Here is a 20,442-nt window from a genome sequence, read left to right as displayed (position 1 = left end):
TGTTTTGTTTTGGATTATTTTTTGTCTATTTACTTATTTTAGATCTGGTTGCCTGTGGTCCTGGCTGGCCTCCAAAGAGCATCTGAACTCCTGATCTTCTACCGCCCCAGTGCTGAGATTACAAGTATGTATGACCATGGCAAGCCTTAAAGAGGAAATTTAACTTGATTAATTACTAAGGCCCTAAAACTCTTCTAACTTGGCAAATATTAAAAAACAAAAGAAGCAAATATTTACTTAATTTTCTCTGTAGTTGACAATGAGTGCTATGGCCAATCCAGGGAATTAAGGTTGAGAAATTAAAAGACACCAGAAGCCATCATCAAAGCACAAACTCTCTGATCACGAGGTCATGTCCACATTTCTTGGTGTAGGCATAAGCTCAGTGTTTCAGGAACACACCATGCTGTGGCCCTTCCAGTGCTAGACAGCTGTCTATGCTAGCTTACACAGTCTTCACCATACTCTCATTGGTGGAGCACCACTGGGTGTAATTCGGTGGCTTGCCTATCCGCTGTTACAAAGGAGACTTTGTTTAGGCAGGTCACTGATGACACTGCTGACAATCCTCTTACTGTTCAGGTTAGGGTTTCCCTCAGCACTTTTTTTTTTTTTTCACTTATTTATTTATTACAGTTTATTCACTTTGTATCCCAGCAGTGTAAATTCAGTGTATTTACAGCAGTGTAAATTCAGTATTTTACACCGATGCTACCATTTAAAATTTCCAAAGAAACTTCCAGAGTCACTAATAGGTTCTATTATTGAGGTAACTCCCATATTACCATCAGTAAGTTAGGCAAATGTTAACCCAAGCCAACTCACTGCTAAATGTGGTGGCTGATATAGGCACAGCTGAAAGACCTCCTGCCAGCCTGAGTGTGAGGAGCAGGGCTCTGGCCAGCCTCCTTCTCTCCCATTCCCTCAGCCTTTCTAAGAGCCACTAGATTAGCATTCCTAAAGCTGGCCACCACTTATTTGGCCACTTCCTCCTCCTGAGGCTAACTACCAATTCCAGCTATCAGAGTACTGAAGTCCAGCAATCAAAAGCTCCCTTTGGCACACCTAATTAACATGGCCAATCAATCTACACCACCACATCCTCACCCAATCTACTGTAGACCTCCCATTTTTCTCTTAAATTACCCCTGCAAGGCCACTTGCTGCTGTTTCTCTGCTTGAGTCTGAAAGCAACAACTTTTAACTTTTCTTGCCTGATTAATAAAGGATCTCTCTGTGAAAACAGGTGTTTGGGTTTGGTTTGTGCCTAATCCTGGGTCCAAAAGGGAACATCTGCTATGCAGGGGTCTCCTTCTACAGCCATAACTGAGAATATAAAACAAGCTGAGTGTGCTGGCGCATGACTGTAATACCAGTACTTGGGAGGCAGAAGCAGGAAAATCTGGAGTTCAAGACCACCCTTAGCTAGCTAACAGGTTCTACATGATATCCTGTCTCAATAAAAAATAAAAAATAAAAAGGGCACATGGTTTTCTTTTTTTTTTTTTTTATCAGTTATATTTTATTAACTCTGTATCCCAGCCGTGTCCCGATCCCTCATTCCCTCCCAGTCCCTCCCTCCCTCCCTCATCTCCACCGTGCCCCTTTCCAAGTCCACTGATAGGGGGGACCTCCTCCCCATTCATCTGATCCTGTTTTATCAGGTATCTTCAGGACTGGCTGCAAAGCCCTCCTCTGTGGCCTAACAGGACTGCTCCTCCCTTCGGGGGTGGGGAGACCAAAGAGCCAGTCATTGAGTTCCTGTTAGAAATAGTCCCTGTTCCCCTCACTTTGGGAAACCAATTGGTTACTGAGCTACCACAGGCTACATCTGAGCGGAGGTTCTAGGTTATATCCATACATGGTCCTTGGTTGAATGTCAGTCTTAGAAAAGACCCTGTGCCCAGATATATTTGGTCCTTGTGGAGCTCCTATCCTTTCCCCATCAGACTAACTCCCCTTCTTTCTTATGATTCCCTGTACTCTGCCAAAGGTTTGGTCATGAGTCTTTGCTTTGAAAACACTGCTAGTTAGAGTCTTTCAGATGCGCTCAGTAGACTCCTGTCATACGTTCAATGCACATCCCATCTGTCTTTCTAAATGAGGATTGATCATCTTACCCCATGTCCGCTCAATTGATTATCTTTTTTAGGTGTATAGATTTCATTATGTTTATCATATCTTATAGGTCTATATAAGTGAGTATATCCCATGTTTGTCTTTCTCCTTCTGGGATATTTCACTGAGAATGATCTTTTCTAGATCCCACCATTTGCCTGCAAATTTCATGATTTCCTCCTTTTTGATTGCTGAGTAGTATTCCATTGTATAAAAATACCACAATTTCTGTACCCATTCCACCGTTGATGGACATCTGGGTTGTTTCCAGGTTCTGGCTATTACAAATAGAGCTGCTATAAACATGGTTGAGCAAGAGTCCTTTTTGTGTACTTGAACAAACTTTGGGTATATACCTAGCAGTAGTATAGCTGGGTCTGGAGGAAGCACTATTCCTATTTGTCTTAGAAAGCGCCAGATAGCTTTCCAGAGTGGTTGTACCAGTTTACATTCCCACCAGCAGTGGAGGAGGGTTCCCCTTTCTCCACAACCTCTCCAGCATGTGTTATCGCTTGAGTTTTTCATCTTGGCCATTCTGATGGGTGTAAGGTGATATCTCAGGGTCGTTTTGATTTGCATTTCCCTGATGGCTAACGAGGATGAGCATTTCTTTAAGTGTTTTTCTGCCATTCGATATTCCTCTGTCGAGAATTCTCTGTTTAGCTCTGTTCCCCATTTTTTAATTGGATTACTTGGATTGCTGCTTTTCAGCTTCTTTAGTTCTTTATATATACTGGATATTAGTCCTCTGTCAGATAAAGGGTTAGTGAAGATTCTTTCCCAATCTGTAGGCAGTCGTTTTGTTTTGATGACGGTATCCTTTGCTTTACAGAAACTTTTCAGTTTCATGAGGTCCCATTTATTGATTGTTGCTCTTAGAGCCTGTGCTGTTGGAGTTCTGTTCAGGAAGTTGTCTCCTGGGGCACATGGTTTTCAAAGATTTATATTTGAAAGGTTTCAAATTTTCCCTCCCCTCTCCCTTAACAACTTTTCCTTTTCCCTAAGCTCCTATGACTTGCCTTCCCACTCCTCTCCATTTCTTTCTTTTTGGTTTTTAAAAACAGGGTTACAATGAGCCCATATTAGCCTTGAACTCACCACATGCTAAGGAGGACATGATCTTCTGAGTCTCCTACCTCCACCCCTGTTGGAGATTCAGGCATATACCACCATGCTCACCTAAGTTTTAGTTTTTTAAGAGCTTCCTGAGAGCCCAGTGCAAGCAGGGCTCCATTTGCTGAGGAGCACATCGGAATGACAGATCCTGGGAATTGGTGTGATAATAAAATCACAGCCGAGAATCACATAATGAGAGTCCCAACTTCTCCATAAACAACGTGGCTTTGTGGCAGCTGACACGGGGTGACTCCCAGTAAGGTCTATGGTTTTCAGTTACATAGGTGGTGGCCCACAGCTTTAACTCAGCACTTTGGAGGCAGAGGCAGGCAGATCTCTGAGTTCAAGTCTGGTCTACAGAGTGAGTTCCAGGACAGCCAGGGCTAAACAGAGAACCCCTGTCTTGGGGCGGGGGAAGGAGGAGAGTAAATGAGGGTTGGGAAAGGTACGAATGTGGGACACAGACATACACTCAGCAAAACATGCCAATATTAAAAAAGATAAGTGAAAATGTATCAAAGAGGAGTGAATATATATGTAAACAAAAACACGTAAAGAAAGCTGGGCCTGGTGGCTCAGGCCCAGAACCCTATCTGAACAGGAGGATCAAGGCCTGCCTGAGCAAGTTGACAAGAATATCTCAGAACAAAAAAATCAGAAGCAGAGTGTTTGCCTAGCACAAGCAACGCTCTGAGTTCAATCACCAGTAAACACACTCACACTCAAACTTACACACACATGCATGCATTCAAATATATACTCTCACACACATACACACTCACTCTCACCCACATTTACACACATACACATATTCCCACACATACACACTCTCATACATACACTCACACACAAACACACATTACATACACACACTCACACACACATACCCTCTCTCTCATACACACACTCACACATCCATATGTGCATGCAAACTCAGGTCAGGTATGGTGATCAGGGTAGTCTGCTTTTGTTCCCGCTAGGAACAGCCTCCAGCATGATGGAGAGCAATGTTCAGAATGATAAATAAGTCCTTAAGTCCTTACAGACATCCAGCAGATCTGCTGCTTGCTCTTTTTTTTTTTTTTTTTTTTTTCGGCTTCCAAAGAATCAACAGAAGCTTTTAACCTCAACATTACTGTTTACAACATTGATTTCCAGAAAAGACTGAAGAGTTAGAACTATATAACAATTTCCCTATTTCACCTAGTGCATCCTGGACAAAAGGAAAGACAGTGGAACAAGCCACCCCATGCTCTAAACTTATGGTTTGTTTGTGTTATCAGACTACAGCCCAGGCGAGCCTAGAATTCATGTGTGTGTTTGAAAGAGAGAGAGGGGGAGAGAGAGAGAGAGAATGACCTTGATCTCCTGATTGTCTTCTTCTACCTCCCAAGTGCTGAGACTTCAGGTATGCCCCACTCCCAGCCAAAAAGCTTTTTTTTCTTTCTTATTTTGGCATGGATTAAAGCCAGGGCCCTACAAGAGGCAGGAAGGTCAAGAGGACACTCAAGTTCAAGGCTAGACTGTGCTACATAGCAACATCCTATCTCAAAAAAACTAAACTAAAAGGATTTCCTGCAGAGGGCAACAGTATCTCTAGCGCACGTGCGCATTAGTCTACAGGCAAGAGTCTGTCCTCATTCTGCCCACTTGCATTCCACCCCCTGGTTATAGAGCCAGTTCTTCAAACCTATCCTAATCCACTGGCTTCCTAGACAACTCCCATGGTTATTACTTTATTCTAAACACCTTTGTATTCTGCTACTACTTCTTCTAATAAAGTCCTGACCAGGAGTAATTCAGAATTGTATTTCTTACAATGGTTGACATTGAGTAAGTAGTTGAGAATGGTGTTATATACACTTACAACTTAAAACTTCTTACCAAGATCGACTGATCATTTAGCTGATTGAGACATCAATGACCAATGTATACTGAGCTCCCAGTCTCAATGTGAATTTTCAACTGGCAAAACTTTGCTGGTATATGATATGCATCTTGGAGAAATGGAAAATTATAAAAAACATATAAAGAACTAGAATATAGAGCACTACTGAAGTACCTGAAAAATTGCTGAATGCACAAGTATTCTTTTCAAGCACAACAAAATGAAAAAAAATCTCTCAGAATAGGCTGTTTTGCCAAAAGTGACCCAGCATCATCAAGACAAAAAACAGAGCATCCTTCACGTATTAAGGAAGTACTGAAGATGCACGGGAATTGAGATGGAAACAGATTCATGTCCATCTTGTCCATCCACAAACCTCACCAACACTGAAAAATGACAGAACAAACAGACAAACAACCCTCTCAGAGACAGAAGATCAAGGGGCATACTGTAGCCACAGGCACATGGACAACTGACCATTCCCAAAGACACTGAAAAACCATCTTAGTGTGCTCAGAACTGTTACCTTTCAGGGACAGGACACAGCCCTCAGCATGGTCCAGGCTTTCCTGCAATAAGGCCTCTAACACAATTAGGCTGTCTGTTCCTGGGAATAGGGTTATTTTTAATAGCAAGAAGGTTGGGAAAGCACCAAAATCTGCATGAGGTATGTGCCCAGGCAGACTTTGAGGGGTTCACATTGTACAGTCTGAAGTCTCTATGAGATTGAAACAAAGAAAGAGTCATCAGGACCTATAGTAGTCCCCTGTGTACTAAGTGTATCTGTGACAGGATCAAGCACGCTTCCTTACTGAGGAGCAGAAAATCACCGAAGAGTCAAAGTGTCAAAGGCACAAACAAAGTCAGAAAGATAAATAAATATCAAGTTTTTACATAATAAAGCTCAAGGCACATTCTAAAAAGAAAAGACTTTGTTATGCTTGTGAGATGTTTTGGGTTTGGGCAGTGAAATGCTCTGGCTTTTGAAAACCAGCACATGGCTCATTCATACTCTTCACATAAAAGAGAACGCATTCAGTATACGTGGTTTTGGAATGCATTTCCTATTGTGGCTTGTCTTCTTGACACAGGTCCCACTCTAGCCCTGGCCGACCTGCAGAAAGGACTCAGTGTGACCTATGTCTTCACTACTTCTACAGTTAATTACATGTTTACCAAGCATTCTGTATTAAATACTACGGAAAATACAAGGATGAGCAGATTCATTTCCTAATAAGAGAATACAAATTCTAACAAGAAAAAGACGGGTCTACAAACAGCATACATTTAAGACAAAATATGATAAGGAGGGGGTAAAGACAGGGAAAATAACAAAAAGTTAACTTAAAACTTACAGTGGGAGGGTTGATGGTCGGTAAGTTATACAACAGAAATGGTAATTTACTACAGTATTCTGCATGTGTAACTTGGATTCAACTCTTGTTTAAAGGAAATGAATGCTTTTAAATAACAGCAGGTCTCAAAGATATTTTGGATTGGGATGGATTTTTGTTTAGTGATTCTTGTCCTGAGAATAAGAGAGCTGGTGTGATGGCTCAGCAGTTAAGGGTACTGACTGCTCTTTCAGAGGTCCCCAGTTCAATTCCCAGCAACCACATAGCAGCCCACAACCATCTACAATGCGCTCTGATGCCCTCTTCTGGCCTGTAGGTGTACATGCAGATAGAGCATTCAGACATAAAGTAAATACATCTTTTTTAAAAAAGAAAAGAAAAGAAACCCTGAGAATAACAGATGAAGAAAAAAAAAAAACACCTTGGAAAACAACACTGAAAAGGCTATGATGACTTAAAATATAATGATTTTTATTCCTCAGCCATCAAGGCAACAAAATTAGGTTTTGTTTACTTTGTTCTATAGCTCTTTGTTCTTTTTAAAAATGGCTAAATAACAGGTCTTCTAGAGGTCAGTTTTATCTCACAATAATGTCATGGGTTAAACCAAAATGTTTGTCCTTGAATGTTTTCAAAATTCATTGATCCTGCAATGTCACTAATTTGATATATGCAAAGATTTTAGTAGTTTTGCCATTTCTAGTTTTCACTTTTAATAGAGAACTACAGACAACTGAGCTAACAAAATATACCAGCTCAAGACCCAGAGAAGTGGGCCTGAAAAATCCATTTAAAAGGGTCAAGACAATGCTGGCAGAAGCAGAACCAAATAGGAAAATTCCAGAAAGAATGCTGTCTCAATACAAAACAAAACAAACAAAACAGCCCAGGTTACCTCCCAGCTTGGAGCTGCTTCCTCTGGCCAGGTTTTGATGCCAACCTGAGAGTCAATATCAGGGTCTGGCACCCCCAGTTGGGTTTTTGATTGAAAATATGACTTAAAAAAAGAGGCCAACAGAGGTATAATGTCATGAGATAGGACCTGGCCAGGGTTTTGGATAGACTAAGATGGCAGAGAACTGCATTATTCTAGATAAAGAATAATAGAGGCTCAAACGGGTGCGATGGCTCATGCTTTTAATCTCAGCACTTGAGAGGCACAGGCAGGTGGATCTCTGTAAGTTTAAGGCCAGCCTGGTCTACAGAGAGAATTCCAGGACAGCCAGGGCGACACAAAGAATCCCTGCTTTGAAAAACAACAACAACAAAACCACAAAAAGAATACCAGAGGTTGAGAAACAGGGTAAACTAGGGTGGAAAGGGTTAAAAGAGAAAATTTAAATATGGGAAGGAGATGAGAAGCGAAGGGGTTGAGGACACAGCTATAATCACCACACACTAAGAGATGCCTGTCTCATTATGCAGCAAGACAATGGCCTAAGCAGTTTGGCAAGAACTTATGGAATATCTCTCCTTAACCAAGGTCTGTTTAGGCTAACAGACATTGACTTGAAAATGTATATCTAGCCTCTTGTCTTTGCTAACTTTGATAAGCTTTAGCTATTTGGACAAACTGAGTCACACAAGAAACTATATTACTCTATAATGATGCACTATAAAAAGATTAAAAATTAAGATTCTCAGTCTCTCTATGGGCAGCATTTATGATTTGAAGTTTTCTTTTGATCTGAATCTCTAAAAGAAATTCAAGTCAAGAAATGTAATTTTTAAGGCTATAATTAGGATATGCATGCTTAGAACTATGCCTACAGTCAGGCTAAGAACAAGGATAAGCTTCATTTAATCTTCTGTATATAATTTCAAGGCTATGCTTAAAACAACTAAAACAAGTCAAGTTTATTTAAAGTCAGATACTCTTAATCAATGGCTCTCAAAAATTGTTCAGGGACCTTCATTGAATACGGCCTTAAAGTGTTTCATGAAAAAGTCTTCCTGCAATATACAAAAATGACAGATCTTATCAGCAGCCCTAAGATCCTCTCCAAAGACAAAGACTGCACCTGGATTGTGGCAACACTAACCAATGGGTGCAACTTCCTATGCCTCGCCTCCAGGACCCTGCTGAGAAACTACAGACAAGCAGGACCTGGAGAATTTATTGCCCCTCTTTGCCTTCTCAAAGTAGGCCACTCTTCTCAAGTTTCTCACCCACAGGAAGGTCTCTCAGATCTTTTGGGTCTAGCAGCTGAAGGCTGATGCTGCCTCTGGGTGGGAGTCAAAGAGTTAATGTTCTCCTTGTGGGACCTCTGGAGTCTAAGCCACTGAAAGGAGAAGCCTAGGGTAATGGTCCAGGTAGCTGGTCTCTGTCCTCTTATTGATACAGAGTTTCTGCTCAATTTATCCTTCTCAGATCTCCTGTGAGGCTAAGAGCTACCTATAGCTTTATCAGCTTAGCAGCAGCTGCCTGGCCAATGCATTTCATACAAGAAAATCAGGCCGTATTTTTCCTAGAGCTATTAGGGCTCCTAGGTACAGGGGCAGACAGGTTCCAATGTAACTTCTTACTACTCCTCTATTTGAAAGAACTTGCTTTGCAATGACTGCTCTCAGGAATCAAGCACTGTGTCTCATGGTAAATGACTGAAAAGTTTGAGGTTTATGCAAGTTGTAAGGGTCTGAGAGAATAATGTTTTAAAAATGGTAAAATTTAAAGATGATATCTGGTGTTGAGACTTCAAAAGTTTAGAGTTTTAACATCTTAGTCAATGGAGTTCTGATAAGCTATCAGTCTCTAAATGTAAGGCTTTCCTTTAAGTTCCTAAAATTTAATTTCTGTCCCTAGTCTACATCTGTCTCAACAGATATCCACTTGGCTGGCAGACACCATCCAGAAATCAGCTATGAACAAGTTGTTCCAAACAGCTACAAATCCTGGTCTCGCTGAAAGCTGATGTAAACCAATAAAATGTGATTGCTCTCTGTCTCTTTTAACTGAGTCATCAGATGCGTCTGATGAATGCCCCGCCCCTGCTGCCTGACCTCTGACCCCTTGGCCTTTGACTACTATTTCAGCGTCTGTGGGCTTTGACAAATTTCAGCTGAGGAACAGTTACTGAAGAGAGTATGCCACCCCTTATCCTCAACAAAAGGCTGGAATAACAGATCCAAAGAACCCCACTGGAAGGGACCACACCTCATCATTTGACCACTCCCATGCTGTCAAGGTAGCCTGTGTCTGTACCTGAATACATCACTCCCAGATCAAGTGCACCATGGGATGACAACACAGGTGCAGAAAAATGGACCATCGCCAAGGCCTGCAAAGATCGTTAAAGGTAAGACTGAGCGGGTTGTAGATTAATGTTTTGTCTGTGTTCCCTCCTGTTCTCTCATACGATGTACAGCTAGAACCCCCTTTAGGAGCAAATGCAAACATGCCACCAATGTCTCACTGCTCCTGGCCACCACTTCCGGTGGGTATCCCTTCCTTCACCTCTCAGTTGAAACTGCTGGGTTTTCGTGTGCTGACGGGTTGCACCCTTGCTTGCCTATTTGGCAGAAACATCAGTCTCAAAATTCTGCATCTTGGTATCCCTGTTCCCCTAGGAGTACATTTATGATAGTCCAGTAGGGGGTAAACACAGGTATGCACAGGCCCTTCCCACCTCCATGTTCAGGGAAAAACCTGCACCTCCTGTCCTCATACCCCTCAAAATAGGCTTCGGTTAGAAACAGCGGGAGCCCCTCTTGGGGTGACAGGCACAGCAATGGACATGTCAGCTCTAAAAACTTATGACACATCAAATAACCCAGGACTTATTTACATTAGAAAAGTCTATTGCAAAATTAGAAGAACAGGTCGACTCCCTACCTGAGGCAGTCTTACAACATGACAGGGAGTGTGACCTGCTTTACACAGAGCAAGGAGTTACTGTATGGCTTTAGGGGAAATCATTAGCGGTAACTTGGCTATGCTCTGGAAAGACCACACAGAAAGGGAAAAAGCCCTACATGGAAAGCAAAACAAAGCCAAATCCCTGAATGGTTCCCATTCTCATTCTCAGGCTCTTCCTAGCTAGTAATTCTACTGTCAGCCATTGTCACCTTCAGCGATCCTGCTCCTTCTGCTTACTGTTGGCCCCTGCATTACACATGCTGCAACCAGATACATAAGCTCAGCAGGAGCTATTAGGCTGATGGTAATTAAGTCCCAATATGAACAGATACAAGGATTTGATGCAAAGTATAACTTGAGGGAATGGATGGCTAATTATGTTCAGAAGTTTTTTAAAATCTCTGTACTTAAGAGAAATAAATAAAATTAGACTTGCAAATGTTTAGGGCTGTTAAGGGTTAATTTTTTGCTGCTGTTTCTGCTTCTGTAAACAAGCTTGTTTCGCACAAAGGACCTTTTGCTTGCAGGAGAACAAGCCCTGACTTAGGTGGCTGGGTGCTGCCATGGGGACTGAGTCCACCATGTAGACCTGGCACTGGTTTATGAATAAAGGCCTCTTCTTTGTTAAAATGTATTCATGGTCAGACTGGTGGCGCTGTGAACAACCCAGACCCATAAAAATCTAGACCTTGGTTGGTAGTGGGCTCCCTACCTGGGGTGAGTAGATGTTGCATATTGCATCTCCTCAGAAAAAGCTTTGTCACACAACTCAGGGGTCACATGAACTCATGAAGAGCATAGACTCATGGATAGCATGGATTCATATCTCACATTGGATTATGAATAGCATGGGCTGATATATCGCATAGGCTCATGCACAGCATGGACTGATGTATCCCATAGGCTCATGAACAGCACGACTCATAGATAGCATAGACTCATGTATCTTATAGGCTCATGAAGAGCATAGACTCATGGACTGCATGGGCTCGTGAGTAGCACGGACTCCTATTGCATGGGCTCCTGAACTGTTTTGGCTTATGTACTGGGCTAATCTCAGAAGCGTAGTGGCATGTTGCAGGAAGAGAACATTCAAGAAAAGCATAACATCTTCCAAGTAGATGTTTTAATAACTAATACCTTCCGAGAAGGTATTAGATGTCAGTCATTCTTCTAAACATCTTGGGCGAACTATTTCATTCAGTCCTCACAACATAACCATGTCAGGCATACTCTCATCAGCATCAGTGTAAAGGGGAAAGGCCTCAGAAAGGTCCCCAAAGCACTACCCTACCCATATTTCCTATTGCCTTTCATGATAAAGTCCAGAAACTCCTGTCTCACCGAATCAGTTACTATTACCTTCAAACTTTATGTTTACAGACTACAAACATATCAAGGGCAATGTCAGAATAATTGTAAGTTCAATACTTATTTTTCTCCAGGAAAAACAAGCCTGCAGGAAGTTCATCATTTTCTAACTTACATGCTAACTTTAGCTTGTATCTACTCACCGACACGGCTGCATAAGCACTGGTGTTTGCTCTGGTCTGAGAAGGAGGTAAGCAAGGCAACCAAATGAAAAGGAAATGTATTCTAATCACCACAGATGCAATATCCAAAGCAGCAGAGCTAAATGCATAGGAGAACACCAGTCTGTGTGTTGGTATGCTGAAAAGGCACTAGTTGCCACATGCATGTGATGGTTATTTCATTTTGAAGATTTGTGGGTGCGTTTCACATACACATTAATCTGATGAGTTTTTCTCTAAACTTTTGTACATAGAACGAAGCTGGCCTATCAGCATTAAAATAATGAGCTTTAGCAGTGACTACATGTGGGCTGGACTGGCAAATTTGGCAAAAAAAAAAAATATATATCAATTCTTTAGACAGGGTTCTTTGCTCTAGAGCAGTGGTTCTCAAACTTTAAGCAGCAATAATAATTAAAAATCAAGCAACAGGTAAAAATGCATTTGTTAAGCTACAGAAATGTTATTAGGTCTATAGAGTGACTGAATCTGAACATTTAACAAGTCACTCTTTACACAGATGATACTAATTCAGAAAGAAATAAAATGTCCATTTCTTCGGAAATAACAGAAAATTATGAAGAATACAAGATTGTGGGGATGCTCGGAAAGAATAAATCACTATGTTCTAACATAATTCATGTAGCTTAAACTCAATTCCTTAAGGAACAAAGGCTCACCTCTTACAGCTAATTAAATATATTTTGTTCCCTAAGATGTGAATAGTAAGCCAAAGTAAAAGCCCAATTATTGGTCACAATTTAACTGTCTATAAACCTCTGCTGACTTCTTTTAAAATATTGATGATTAACGAAAATATCAATCTCTTAAATGAGAGAACTGAACTGAAGTACTGCTTATTTGTCAAAGTCCTGCTTTATTTTTCTTAGTTCTTTTTCTTTGGAGCTAAAGTATGTGACATAGGAACCAGATAAACTTTCTCCCACTTACAATCCCCCATGAGTGCTGGAACCACAGACATGTACCTTCATTTACATTTCAAAAATAAACACATAATATTTCAGTATCATTAAAAACTTTCCAGAGAAAGTTACTGACTCAGAAACACGATTCAAGCCTATGTTAATACAGCGGAACGCAGACCTTGTTTATTAGTGAAAGCTGAGCTTCTAGTAGAGACAAGACTGGACATTTCCATCAAATACATGACACAAGATTCACGAAAACTCAACCTCCTAACCTAACGAAGCCTGTACTAGTGAGCTGACAGCTTGTGCTAGCCAAAACTCATTCTTCTGACAGATTGGGCTTGACCGTAGATAAACACCAATGCCTTCCTAGACTTACCCTTCAATACATTTTGTTTTGATTGGTATAATTATGCCATCACACTTTCTTACTTAACTGTTTTCCATATTCTTTCAAAGTATATGTAGCTATAATGACAAATATATAAAAGCCACAGACTTCAAGACAAAATACAATTAAAACTTAGTAACTTTGTTGAGAAAAGTCAGCGAACAGCAAGACAAACCTATAAATCATAGAATGCATGCTACAATCATTATACTACTTTTATATAAATTAAATTCTGTAAATCACAAAATTATTTGCTAGCAGTCCATATTTTAAAATTAATATTATTAAGAAAACTCGACTGTCAAGTTATAACCTTGTATTTTTAATATAATTCTTTCTGGTGACTTAAAAGAACAGATAACCAAAGCCAATGATTCTACTCTTGATTTTAAAGTTCCCTCTATAGTTTTCAGTCAGGAGAATAGGTGCAACTCACAAAAACTGACTCCCTCCCTCCCCAAAAAAGGAAAAGCAAGGCCTCAGTCTGCTTCCCAGCATCCATACGGAAGCTCACAACTCCCTGTAATCCAGTTCCAGGAACTGCCGCACTCTCGGCTGGTCTCTGCCTCCACTGCACAGACGCATTGTACCTACATACATGCAGGCGAAACACTCCTACACATAAAAAACAAAGGAAGCAGACAGGTTTGTTTTGCATTCTAATTCTCCAGCAAGAAAAGAAATTGGCCCTAAAAGGATGAGGCCACAGGCTAGCTTCATTCCTGCTTGTGCTAAAGAGAACCCTGAGCAATGCAGTATATGTAAATATCCCAGTCAGATTCCTACTCAGGGGAAAGGATTTAGCTGATATATGTATAAAAACACATGTGTACACACACACACACACACACACACACACACACACAGAGTATTGATAGGTGACAGGTAGTTAAAATAGGCATGTCAACTCTCCAAGTCATCTTTGCTAAAATGAAAACAGAAACAACAGGGTTTTCCATGTGGGAAAAGCTTTCTCCATGGAAGTTTGTTAAAAAATAAAAATAAAAAGACTCTAGGGGTACAAGGGACATAGTTATTCCAAAGACAGAAACAGAAGAGCATCAGATCAAGAAAGGGGAGGCAGAGGAGCTGGAAAAGCTGGGAAACACAAAGGCTATGCAAAGAAAAGTGGGTGAGAGTCTGAAGTTCCAGTCCTGGCTCCCTGGATATGACGACCCAAAGCCAAAGGCACAAGGCAAGCCAGGCATTCTGGTGTCACAGGACACACCCACAGTTCTCATGTGCCTGGAACCCAGTGGTCCAGTGAAGAGCTGGGGAGATTTGTGACAGTGACAGCACGGCAGGCTGGCACTGGAGAAGAAATCCATTCATGTCACTCCCCGTGCCCCAGCCGGGCACCAGCCTGCGCTAGGTAAAGAGGAAGGAGTAGGACGTAAGTAGTGACATACATACAACCATGCCTTAACAAAACCCATTACTTTATACAATGAATCAAATTTAAGAGTTTTTCATTGTTGTTGTTTCCTTCCTGAACACCCCCCTTGAACTGCTATAACCAACTTTTTGGAGCAACTCCTCATAACATAATTGGTGGTGGGCCCCAGCAGTCCTCAAGTGAAAACCCCAGTGTTCCAGTCAATTCTCCCTTGAATGTCCTTACTAAATCATGTGCACTTCAGCAACGGAAACTGAAGATGTGTATGCTGTGAGGATGTGCTTGGATCAAGCAATGTTCCTGCTTTGTTTTTTAATCTGTTGTCTAAAAAAGTATCTCATGGTTGTGGCACAGACTTTAATCCCAGCACTCAGAAGGCAGAAGTAGGTGGATCTGAGTTCAAGGCCATCCTGGGTTACAGTGAGTTCCAGGATGGACGGGGCTTCACAGAAACCCTGTCTTGAAAAACCAAATGAATTAACAAATAAATAAATAAATAAATAAATAAATAAATAAATAAATAAATAAATAAATAAATGTCTAATAGTTTTTTGGACTTTGTAAGCCAGAACAAATATTGATTATATTGACTTATATACAAACTCCTATTAGAAATAGTCCTTGTTACCCTCACTTTGGGAAACCAATTGGTTACTGAGCTACCACAGGCTACATCTGAGTGGAGGTTCTAGGTTATATCCATACATGGTCCTTGGTTGAATGTCAGTCTCAGAAAAGACCCTGTGCCCAGATATATTTGGTCCTTGTGGACCTTTCCCCATCAGACTAACTCCCTTCTTTCTTATGATTCCCTGTACTCTGCCAAAGGTTTGGTCATGAGTCTTTGCTCAATGACTGGCTCTTTGGTCTCCCAACCCCCGAAGGGAGGAGCAGTCCTGTTAGGCCACAGAGGAGGGCTTTGCAGCCAGTCCTGAAGATACCTGATAAAACAGGATCAGGTTCCCCCCTATCAGTGGACTTGGAAAGGGGCACAGTGGAGATGAGGGAGGGAGGGAGGGACTAGGAGGGAATGAGGGATCGGGACACGGCTGGGATACAGAGTTAATAAAATGTAACTGATAAAAAAATAATAATAAAATCAAAAAAAAAAAAGAAAAAGAAAAAAAGAAAAAAAATAAAAGAAAAAAATAAAAGAAAAAAAACAAAACAAACTCCCATTAAAGTTCATTTCTATTTACATCTATACTGTTAATTTCAGGGGGTTATTTTGCTTTTAACGGAAAGTTATAGTTATTTTAGTTAAAAGGTACAATGAATTAAAACCTCAACAAACCAGCTAGATTCTTTATCAAATGATTTATAATAATAGAAAAGAAAATGTGAAAACTAATAGATTGTTTTAAACACGGAGGCAGCCAAAAACTAAATTCTAAATTGTATTTTAGAAAGCAAACTTACAACTCTAGAAATTGCTTGTACTCACGGGCAAATGAGTAAACACTTGAAAGATGCTTCTCAAAAAATTAATAAGATCCATTAAATAACCACTTGCTCTCCCATTTGACTCCGTCATTGTCCAGTCATAATCAGCCAGTTGAACGAATTCATCAATTTTTTGATTGAGTTTGGTATATATTTCTCCTTCTGCTGCATGCCGGGCATCCTGAGAGAGGACAAAGTAACAGCAGAACCAATTACAGATGGAAATGTCTTTAAATGTTGACACTTCACTCTAAGTTCTTCATTGATAACATGAGAATCATTTGTTCAAAATGCAGAAAAGGCGTTGCCTTTGTGGGCACTGAAAACTGACCTGCCTGGCTATCACAGCTGCTTTCCTATCCACTCTTACTATCGGCCTTATGACCTTTAGCAGACCTGTCTTAGTCTCCCTTCCTGTTGCTATGATAAACACCCTGATAAATCAACTTTAGGAAGAACCGGTTTATTCTGGTTCACAGTTCAAGTAGTTAGTCATGGTGGGGAAGTCACAAAGACAGAAGCTGGCCACGTCTCATCCACAATCGGGATGCGCACAGAGATACACAGAGGCCCACTGCTTTCTCTACTTACATGATCCCAGACCCCAGCCAGACAAAAGTGCCACCACAGACTCCTCCTCAGTCCCCACAGACAAGCTCACTAGGGCCATCTCCCAGATGCCCCTAGATTCTCTCCAGCTGACAATACTAATCATCACAGGGCCGGTTGTTTTGTAACATATGAACCCCTGACTTGTTCTCCTAACAGTTTATAGGATCAGAAGCCTCAAAGCAGAGGTTGCTGAGAACGCAGAGGCCACACAGATTCACTAAGGGAAAGTAAGCTGGACTATCACAGAGAAAGTGGACCATTGTGTGTTGGGGCGGGGGTGGGGGGAGGATTGGTTCCAGAATCTTCCTCCCATTACAAATAATAAATTCAGGTCCCTTATAAGACAGTATAGCACTTATAACTTATGTACATTCTCCTATATACTTTGTCATCTCTGTATTATTTATAATACCCAATACAGTGTAAATACATGAAAACAGACTCCTAAAAGAATGACTCCTAAAAGATTCAGAGATATCTTTATCATCTTCATTTGACCTAAGTTAGAGTTTCTCCAGTGCAAAAATGCCTTTCCTCATGTATTATCAAAACAATTAGGGGCTTCTTTTCTTTCTTTTTTTTTTTAAGATGATACCTGCAATGTTAGATTATAGTTGTAACCCATAAATGGTTAACCAAAAATGAAAAAGTAAATATTGGAAAATAACATGTCCAGACACATCTTTTTAAAACATAGGCTGGACTTGGAGACCCACACTTTTAAACCCCAGCATTCAGGAGGCAGAACAAGCAGATCTCCATGAGTTCCAGGTCAGCCAAGGATACATAGTAAGATCCTCTCAGAAAAAAAAAATTAACACAAACACACAACAACCAAAAAAAACTGCGACATATTCTCGGAAAATTAGAAAGCCATAGCATCTCTGGGGCGGCATACGCGTTCACAGAAGGTCTGAGAGAGTCTAAGCTCTCATTTATGACTAACCTTGAAGCCTGTACAAGCAGGAAATGAGAGCTAAGGCAGAATTCTTAACTTCTGACTCCATGTTTACAGCATACCCCTGCATACAAACAGAATCTCTTGCAAAAGGCAGGGATTTAGTGATTCTTGGCTTTCAGGGAAATCTGTGTCTATGAAAACAGACTTTGCAAATCAAGTCCGGAAAACTTAGAAAACAATGAAGTGGGACTAGAGAGAAAGCTCAGTGATTAAGAACACTGGCTGCTCTTCCAGGGTGCAGGGGTTCAATTTCCAGCAGTTCATAACTGTCTGCAACTCCAGTTTGAAGGAATTTGACACTCTCAGATAGACATACATGCAGACAAAACACCAATGTAGATAAAATAAAAATAAAAATTAAGAAAATAAATAAATAAGAAAACAATGAAACAACAAACCCAGGGTCAATGAGGTACTCATTTCCAAAGCTGCCATATTACATCATTTTAAAGGTCTGTTTATCAACAAGAACTACCAATCATGCAACAGAGAGAACAACAAGACCTCCCTAAAGAAGGAAAAGCAATCAACAGAAGAGTCTTTGAGGAAGCCCAGTTACTAGACTTACAAGACAAAACTTCACATCAACTATTCAAAATGTGTCTAAAGAGCAAAAGAAAACCTCAATTATTTTTTTTTTTAGAAAAATGAGAAAAACGTGTCAATAAGTAGAAACTATACTGAAATGTATTAAATGAAGTGGGGAAGAGTCATTAGAAAGGCTCAGTAGCAGACAGAAGTAGATGATGAGCAAGATAAAGCAATCAGACCTAACACAAATCTCCAGGACACGCCACTCAATAGCTGGCCACACATTACTTCCTAAAATCATGAAAAGATGTTTAAAGGCTCAGCAGAGCTCACATCTTCTGGAATGAAGCACTAGAAACAGGACCCGTGAGTCTTGTTTAATGTGTTGGCCATAACTCGAACACACCCCCCTTAGCTTCCTGGCTGCCTCAGGGAGTGGCAGGCGATCACCTGCTGGTGAGCCGCAGAACCACACCATAGCTCACCTCAATGAGACTGCTTGTAAGTCAGTTTCTCAGAGCAACATAAAAGTGCTTGGCACTTTGCACTTTGCATTTTGCCCTGGTGTTCGCAGCCAGCCCCTTCTTTCCTGGCTCGTCACCGTTCCTGGATCTAAGCAGAACGACGCAGGTCAGAACTATATTTTACAAGGATACAGAACTACAGGCAACACTGCCACCGCACCGTCGGAGGCGTAGCGCTCGGACCTCACAGGCTCTCCAGGCTCCGGCTATCGCTGGGCAAAGGAACACCTTATTTGTGTTCCATACACACACTCATGCTCCTGTCCCTGCTGCCCTTCCTTGTCTGGGTTGCTCTTACTACAGGCAAGAAGAGAAAGGAAACAGAGCAGCGAAGTGTTCTTTCTTATCCTTGACTGTAGAGACCAGTGACTGGATACTGAGCGGTGACACCATCCACAAAAACTTAAAATCCAACTCTGAGGGGCTCCTCCAAGCTAAAAATTTTATTTAAAAATGCTATTCTTTTAAGAGCCTACTTTAAATCTAGCTTTAAAATTAACGCTGTGCCCTCAACTGAAGAATGGATGCAGAAATTGTGGTACATCTATACAATGGAATACTACTCAGCAATGAAAAACAAGGAAATCATGAAATTTGCAGGTAAATGGTGGGACCTGGAAAGGATCATCCTGAGTGAGTTGTCCCAGAAGCAAAAAGACACACACGGTATATGCTCACTCATATAGACATGCAACGTAGGACGGACCCACCAGAATCTGTGCATCTAGAGAGGCCGAGCAGGAGAGAGGACCCTGGCTAGAGTTTTCTATCCCCATCCTGAGGGGCGGGGAGGATGGACATCAGAGGCAGAAGAAAATAGGAAACAACCTAGAAACCTGCTACAGAGGGCCTCTGAAAGCCAGAAGAAGAAATCAGAAAACAAACTAGGAACATACCACAGAGGGCCTCTGAAAGCCTCTGCCCTGCAGACTATCAAAGCAGATGCTGAGCCTGATGGCCAACTCTCGGGCAGAGTGAATGGAATTTTGTGTAGGAAGTGGGAAATAGTGGGAGCTGGAGAGGATGGGATCTCCACAAGGAGAGCAACAGAACAAGAAAATTTGAACACAGGAAACTTCCAGAGACTCATACTCCAACCAAGGACTATTCATGGAGATGACCTGGAACCCCTGCGCAGATGTAGCCCATGGCAGGTCGGTGTCCAGGTGGGTTACCTAGTAATGGGAAGAGGGACTGCATCTGACATAATCTGATTGGCCTGCTCTTTGATCACCTCCCCCTGAGGGGGGAGCAGCCCTACCAGGCCACAGAAGAGGACAATGCAGCCACTTTTGACGAGAACTGATAGACTAAGATCAGAAAGGAGAGGAGGACCTCCCCTATCAGTGGACTTGGGGAGGGGCATGCATGCAGAAATGGGAGGGAGGGTGGGATCGGGAGGGGAGGAGGGAGAGGCTTATGGGGGGATACAAAATTAATAAAGTGTAGTTAATAAAAAAAAAATCCTTTTCACTCAGAGCTCGGGGTCCCACTTCTCTACTGCTGCGCCATTAAGACTTGGGTCCTGAGTTCGATCGCTCTCGTAATAAAGCTCTCTTGCAATTGCAAAGAAAAAAATTAACGCTGTGTTTCCATTTCTTAACCATATAGGTTTATAACAATAAAGCAAAGAAGGTTATTAGCTCACATTCTCTTGAAGTTTTTAAATATGGGATGATTAAAACATTGACTAAAAGTTGAAGAAACAAATATCTAGGCATTTGGAAGTCATGAGGGAAAAAGTAAGTTTTAATCTGAAACCAGAAGATATGTAATGACAATAAAATCAC

The 20,442-nt window shown here is 41.3% G+C and overlaps 1 protein-coding gene across 1 annotated transcript in view; it reads right to left on the bottom strand.

The window, feature by feature from the left end:
- The window catches only part of Exoc6 (exocyst complex component 6), a 126,993-nt gene that overhangs the window by 47,251 nt on the left and 59,300 nt on the right, over nt 1–20,442 (bottom strand). The window contains exon 18 of the mRNA XM_060388852.1: nt 16,026–16,205. Coding sequence (XP_060244835.1) covers nt 16,026–16,205 — 180 coding nt within the window. The remainder of the gene's footprint in view (nt 1–16,025; nt 16,206–20,442) is intronic.

Source organism: Meriones unguiculatus, chromosome 1 (assembly GCF_030254825.1).
Source record: "Meriones unguiculatus strain TT.TT164.6M chromosome 1, Bangor_MerUng_6.1, whole genome shotgun sequence".
NCBI classification, from domain to species: Eukaryota; Metazoa; Chordata; class Mammalia; order Rodentia; family Muridae; genus Meriones; species Meriones unguiculatus.
This window is presented reverse-complemented; position numbering and strand designations above follow the sequence as displayed.